Source organism: Austrofundulus limnaeus, unplaced genomic scaffold (assembly GCF_001266775.1).
Source record: "Austrofundulus limnaeus strain Quisiro unplaced genomic scaffold, Austrofundulus_limnaeus-1.0 Scaffold119, whole genome shotgun sequence".
Classification (NCBI taxonomy): domain Eukaryota; kingdom Metazoa; phylum Chordata; class Actinopteri; order Cyprinodontiformes; family Rivulidae; genus Austrofundulus; species Austrofundulus limnaeus.
The window spans coordinates 274,819-281,856 of NW_013952521.1; the positions used below are offsets into that span (position 1 = coordinate 274,819).

Below are 7,038 nucleotides of genomic sequence, written 5' to 3' on the forward strand. Positions count from 1 at the left end.
GAGAGAGAGAGAGAGAGAGAGAGAGAGAGAGAGAGAGAGAGAGAGATGATTAGTGGGGGAGTCTGAAGGTTATGAGCAGGGCTTCTGACACCTGGCATTCAGACTGATGAAGTGTGCTACAGCTCACTGAGCATGCTCTAATAGGGCAGGACAGACACACACACGCACACACACATACACACACACACACACACACACACACACAAACCACTTTCCTTTTAGTGAAGTAGTGACCTCTGTTGTGCTTTTTCAGGGTTTTTCCAATTAAATCAATGCTTAGAGCGGCCGTACTGCTGCTCCATATTGAACCGGTTTCTCTCTCTGACTGTTTCCTTTGTGCCTCAGCTCGTACACAACAAGGAATCAGCTCAGGTTTGAAGTGTGCTTTTTCAAAGATGCTTAGTGAAGATGAACGCTGCTGCTTGTGGGTCACTCCACCAGTAGAAACAAAGGAGTCGTTCTTAGAACAGAACCACAAAATGGACACATTGACCAGTCCGTCTTCATGCCCAGTGAAATCGTTCAAATTTCATATAAATTCAGCATGAAACGTAAGGAAACTTATGTTTGGTTTTGCTGTAACAATGCTTCTTGGCAATAAATTTTATACTGTTGGAAAACTTCCCTTTTAAACGATGCCACATTTGTAAGGAACATGCATTTGGGTATAGGGAGCAAAACGTAAAATAAAATCTCTCTAAAATGTCACACATTTTCATCATTTTGCTCACTTTGAGAGTAAAATCCTAGTTTAAAAATTTTCCACAACCATTTTATTGTTATCAGTGTGCATTGCCAATGCAATGCACACTATTGTTTTCCTGTTTCTCTTTAATATTATTCAACTTATTCCATTTTCTTCCATGTCGCCACGCTACTCCTCCTGCATACTTTGTCCTACAGCTGCCATTGTAAMTTCRATCTGTAAAGGTCCTATGCCAAATGTTTGCTATGCCTTCTGGTGCCTGTACAACTTGTAGTTTTTGAAATATTAATGTTTAAACTTTATTCCAAAATTCATATAATGAGAGTCAATGGGGCCTTGTAATGGTCCAATACTGCCCCCAGCTGTACTCAACTTGGTACAACTGTATTTTGATGTTTTACTATAATATTGTCTTAATACTGCTCTATTGTTGTAATATTATGCAGTTTAGTGTCAATAATTGCATTGGCAATGTAGCCTCTTTCTGCACACATACAAACCAACCCCTGCCACCACCTTCAGCCACAGCTCCATTGGTCTAATGGTCAATGTCATGGACTTTCATGTGGGAGATCAGGGTTCAAAACCCGGCTAATGRAACTTTAAGAAAAACTCTCTTCAAACTTCRTATTGTCACACAATTACCTTAATTCTAAACACCTGCTGACATGACAGGCACAAGCTGGTATAGAAAACACATTTGAACTTGGTAAAAGTTCATTCTGCAAGTCCAATGCTGCAGGCAAAGCCATGCTGCAATGACATGCTACAAGGCAATGCACACTTGTTTTTACATCGTAAAAACCCATGTCTGGTTAGATCACTGTTTTTACAATTTTTTCAATTTAAATGTCTGAACGTTAAGTTTAAAATCTAAATCTGTAAATCTAAATGTAAAATTAAATCTTGTGTTGAAATTTACATTTAAGTATTTTTGGAATGGAATGCAGCCTTTGCTGTCGGTGCTCAGGTTTTATTGTGACGTCATCATCCTGAGACAAAAGCAATCCTTAACGCTGCTAATGCTGCTAACGCTGGTATTTAAAATTTTAATTCAAAATGTGTTCATTGAAAACAATATGAATGCCACCTGTGGTCCTGCAGCTCGGACACGGGCTGCCACTGCAAGTTTGTTGTCTTGCAGGAAAGTGTTAGCAGCATTAGCAACGTTAGCAGCATTAGAGTTAGCAGAGTTAGTTAGCGGTTTTAGCGTTTGCTGTTGTGTCAGGATGATGATGTCCTAACAAGAGCCGAGCGCCAACATTTAAGATTTAATTTTGACATTTAGACCAAGAATTTTAAATTTCGTCATAACATTTAAATTTAACATTTAGTAAAAATGTGCTAAATTTAAGACCTGCAAGCTAAATAACAGTAGAAGACTAGTGGACATTTTAAAACTATTTTTTACACTCAAACTCAGCTATAATGAAGATGTGTTGGTGGCATTTTTTAGCATTTTATTTTATCCTGGCATCACATATTTGCGGGATGAGCAGTAGAGCAGAGAGCATGTTGGTTTCGCACATGAAAATTTGTCAGATCCTCTTCCAAACAGCTTATTCTGCTGTTGCTGTTGACACGTTTTGAGCTTCTGGTTCTCCCAGGTTCTGCCACTCAGCTGCCCGCTGTAAGATTTATCACTAAGAAGCGTTTGTACAACAAAGAAATAATCCAAACACAAATGTCCTTACTTTTTAAGCTAGTTTATTATGATCATATAATTTCATTTAGACCATGGTTTGAACTGTTTAATTCCAGCTGAATAAAATTAGATGCATTCCAATTCAGTTAGTTTAACTTAACCAATCTGTCCCATTTTGCTACGTTTTGGTGCGTTCAATCAATCCTGTTTGAACTCAGTAAATCAGTGTTTTGCATTTGCCTTCCACTAACATCCTTGTAGCAGCCAATAAAAAAATGAGCATTTAAAAAAATGGAAGGTTTCGTATCTAATCCAAAGTGTTAAATAATAATATATTATTTTAATCAGCCTGTTTGTGCAGCTCAGAGTCCAGATTTAGCTCAGGAGCAATCCTCTTTCTTTTTCACAAGGCTTGAAACAAGCAGACCACGCATCCGTGCCAGTTTTTTCTACAGCCATATGTTCCCATAGACACACAGCTCTACAACACATATACCTCTTTTTCATGACTCRGTTTATCTCACTCCCACTCTCTTTCTGTTGTCTGAAGTGACCGTGCTTTTTTATTCTTTTCTACATTCTTTAATAAGGACATTTTCCTCTCAACCGGTTTGAAATCCTCTGAGTGTGGCTTCCTGTGGCGATCCCCATCARATCGGTATACAAAGACAGCCAGGATTCAAGAAATCCTTGTTTTTATGCGGTTGTAAGATTTTGGAAGCGCTGCTCTTGCATATGCTGATCCCTCAGATTCTCAGTGTCCCAATTTTCCTCCGCCACAAAACTTGAGGGACACATTTGATGACTCTCACAGTAGAAGTTTTATGGCTTTCTTTTGCCTTTGCCAGGAAGTTTGAGAACTGACAAAGGAGGGAAAAATGTGTCAAGCCTCTTATTTTATTATAATTTCTCTTTCTGTCTCTRTTCAGCTTCAGAAGAGAAAAGAGAGGGAGGAGCAGCTGGAGGATGTGATCCAGGCCTACGAGAAGATTCACATGGAGAAAAACAACCTCCAGAGGGATCTGGATAAGATGGTCAGAGGCGTTACTCGTTTCTCTGCAGCTTCACACGAGTCAGAGATTTTTTTTATTTCTTGCAGTTTGACACTMCGTCAGTGATGAGCAAATATAAAAATCAAGTCTGTTATTATGAGAAGTTTTCTTCCATATTTTCAGGACTTTCTGAAATAAATAAAAAACAGAGAGGAGAGTGTTATAACCCAACAGTCTCAGAGTTCACATGATTCCTTTAAATCCATCTTGGAAGATGAGCAGCCGTCTTAAAGGAGATGTAGCCTGCTTCTAAATCTTTTTCCACAATTAATCCCTTCAGTTGGGGTATATATAAAGTGGAACTGCTCCTTATTGTAACTCCACAATCCCCTCTTTCACCCCCTTTTCCTTAGGTGAGTCACCGATCAACTCGTTTTGAGGCTGTCTCTTTAAATCAAAACAAGGTGCTTTAGACTCCGCCCCCCTCCAGCTTCCAGACCAGTCCATTCTAGTTTGATAGAGGGGTTAAGACTATAAAGCTGCGCAGAAACATTTTTATTTACAAATAAAAGATGTCAACAAGGGAAGACTTGTCCATCCAGCCTTACATGTTGGAGCCAGAGTCTGACCCAGAACCAGAGTCTGACCCAGAACCAGAGTCTGACCCAGAACCAGAGTCTGACCCAGAACCAGAGGAGAATGAAGACCAACAAATACCAACTTTAGTTCAGAAAACATTGAAAATAAAGAAAAATCGGACCCAAACAGAACATAAAGATATTTACACAGCACCAGGAGAGACTAACCCGTAATTTACACTACATGCGTTCCGGCTTCGCTCCGCTCCGCTCCGGGCCGAACTCCGCTGCAAATACGCACCCATTATAATGAGTGAGAGTGTTTACACTGGCTGCACACGGCGGTGGTGAGCGGACGGCGATCCGTCACAATTAGAACAGATCCTATTTTTGCTGGACACTGGAGCTGCGCCGGAGTCAATTTTAAACATTACGTCGCACCAACAGGAAAAGAAACGAGCACAACATCCGTATTTTCAAAATAAGACACTTTTAGGCTGGATAATTTGTCGGAATAATATTGAAATTGCAGCTATATTAATAAATGTACAGATGTATTTCTACACAAATGCTGTCAGAATGTAACGTTCTGTTTGGGAAGCAGATGGAAACATGTAGSATGAAGCATATGTGTACGTTTTCTTTAGATTATTCTTTTTATGTACAGTGCCCTGAGACAACGTATGTTGTGACTTGGCGCTATATAAATAAACTTGAAATAAATAAACTTGAACACACACGATYCACGTGGATTTTATTTTGAAATCAGAAGTTTCAGAAAGACAACAGTGAGACAGTTTCAGCATAGATACCAAAAGCCTTTATATCATTGTTTTCAGCTGTGTTTGGAGTTTGTRTTTCACAGAATTAATTATTTTTTGCTGTTACTTCCACACTTATCACTGAATTTATTGCGCAATCTCCTTCCTGCACGTCTGTCGGAGTAGAGCGGAGGTAGTGTGAACTGGACTTGAAACGCATATCTGCGACCCACGCAGCGCAGCGGAGCGGAGCCGCATGTAGTGTAAATTAGWGACTAAATTAAAATTTCTGCCTCTTAGAGACTAAAGTACAACAAAATGTGTTTAACAGCTAAAAAGGTGGATTTTGCAGGATATGTGTCCTTTAATCACATCCTGGATGAGTCAGTAAGTGTGAGAGACGTGTCATCTCTTTTTTTCTACGTTAATCGTTTAATATCTCTAATAAATCGCTCTGTAATGTAAGACAGGCTGTGCAGCTGAAGCCTCAGATGAGCTGTATTTACGACCTGCAGACGGAACGATCTGTTCCTCACTGCAAACATCACAAATGTAGATGAGTGGATTTTACCACCCCTCCATGCGCTCGCAAGTGCAGAGATAATAGCTGRGTTTCACTTGCTTCTCTGTAACAGGTAGCCCGCAGAGGTCGCTTCACGCCTACGTGTATTTATCTTAATGTCGGCGAATAACTCGAAGCTAAACGTGGGGAACCTGCGTGTGTTTGCAGACCAACCTGGTGGAGAAACACGTGGAYAGGACCCTGGGCCTGGAGTCGGCTCTGAGGCAGAGGGACGAGTCGCTGCAGAAGCTCAACATGCAGCTGCACAGCAAAGACATGCAGTACCTGCAGCTGCACGCCGGACCCGACAAACACAGTAAGACACGCTCGGACCACATTCCTTCAGCCTTTAAATGAAGTTGTGCTTTTCTTTTTATTATTACTGAAGCTGTGAGTGTGGCCTTTTAGAATGAACATCATTTGAACGTCAGTCATTCCGAGCTATCGGCGCTGCCAGCCTGCCGCTTCCATCTGCACCACCGAATCATCTCCTTTGTGTAACGACTCCACAACCAAATGTGTCAAAACCTAGAAACGAGTTCGATCCTGTGCGCAGAATAATAATCTGTCACGATTTTGGACTCAGAGTGGGTCGTTTTTTTAAGCAAACTTTCGGCGTGGAAGAGGGTTCCGATAACTCCCTTGGAGTGACGCTAAACTCTGCCCTCTTCAACAACGTGGGCGGTTGAAGGATGGAGGAAATGTGTCACCGCCACCTCAACAGATGCCTGCGCTGATAGTATTCCCAGATGAAGAGGAGGTATCACTCTGCATAAGCTTCAAACTGTCACATAAATCTTAAAAAAAAGAGCAGGGCACAAAAGCTGGGTTTTATTTCGTTTGTTTAATTTTTGTGTTCTTGTATTAGCTGTGCATGAATGAGAGGGAATGTGTAAAACAAACGTTGCGGCGCTGACTGTGCACAYTATGTTTGCAGCTTTAACTGCACATGTGAGTGTTCTGGTGAGGAGGCAGGATAAAAGATGATACTGCTGTGCTGTTGCTATGTCTTCTGTTGCTCAAGGACTGTGTGAGCGGAGCTGAATCACTAACCAGCCCACACAGATCACATCACCCAGGTGCACGCTGAAAGATGCTGCCCTTGGAGGAAGTCAGCTCTTTTGCTCCCTCACGGTCATCGATTGAARACAACAAAAGGGCGGCGCATTAGTCAGGGGAGAAGCAATAAAAAGCTCAGAGTTTTTTTGTTTTGTTTTTTGTTGTTTCTGATGTGTGTTGGCATTTTTTTTTTACCTGTTCTCCTCAGTGCTGGACTGTCCAGCCCTGACCCTGCAGAGCTCGCGCAGCCTGGACACCCTGTCCGACCTGAAACTGCAGCGGCTGGAGGCGGAGCTCGAAGGGGCGCGGCACGAAGCCCAGGGGGCGTGCCAGCGGGAGGAGGAGCTGAAGGCGGAGTGCGAGAGGCTGAAGGATGAGATGATGCAGCTGCAGAACAACCAGCGGGAGCGGGTCAGTGTCGGTTTGAAGTTTACGGCTTTAAGACCCAATCAGCTGCTTTAAAATGTGTTTTAATGGTCTTTAAAAGCTGTAGGAAACGTAAAAGTCTGCAAACTCTTTCCTGTCAGAATGCTACGATTATTGCTCTATAGTGAGTTTAAACAGCTCTGGTGCTTCTGTTTTGATGGGTTTTTTCAACAGAAGTAGCTGATTTTCGCAAAAGAGACCCACTTTTCACTACATGCTCTTTAAACACGAGCACTTAAAGTGTATCTTACCCCCTCTGTGAAAAGATAACTCCGCCCCAAGGCGAAATTTGAAAAATGCATCAAAGTG

At 41.7% G+C, this 7,038-nt stretch overlaps 1 protein-coding gene across 1 annotated transcript in view; it reads left to right on the top strand.

The window, feature by feature from the left end:
* Window positions 1-7,038, top strand: part of tbkbp1 (TBK1 binding protein 1) — a 79,971-nt gene that overhangs the window by 55,830 nt on the left and 17,103 nt on the right. Inside the window, exons 4-6 of the mRNA XM_014014733.1 lie at window positions 3,281-3,385; window positions 5,413-5,560; window positions 6,512-6,714. Coding sequence (XP_013870187.1) covers window positions 3,281-3,385; window positions 5,413-5,560; window positions 6,512-6,714 — 456 coding nt within the window. The remainder of the gene's footprint in view (window positions 1-3,280; window positions 3,386-5,412; window positions 5,561-6,511; window positions 6,715-7,038) is intronic.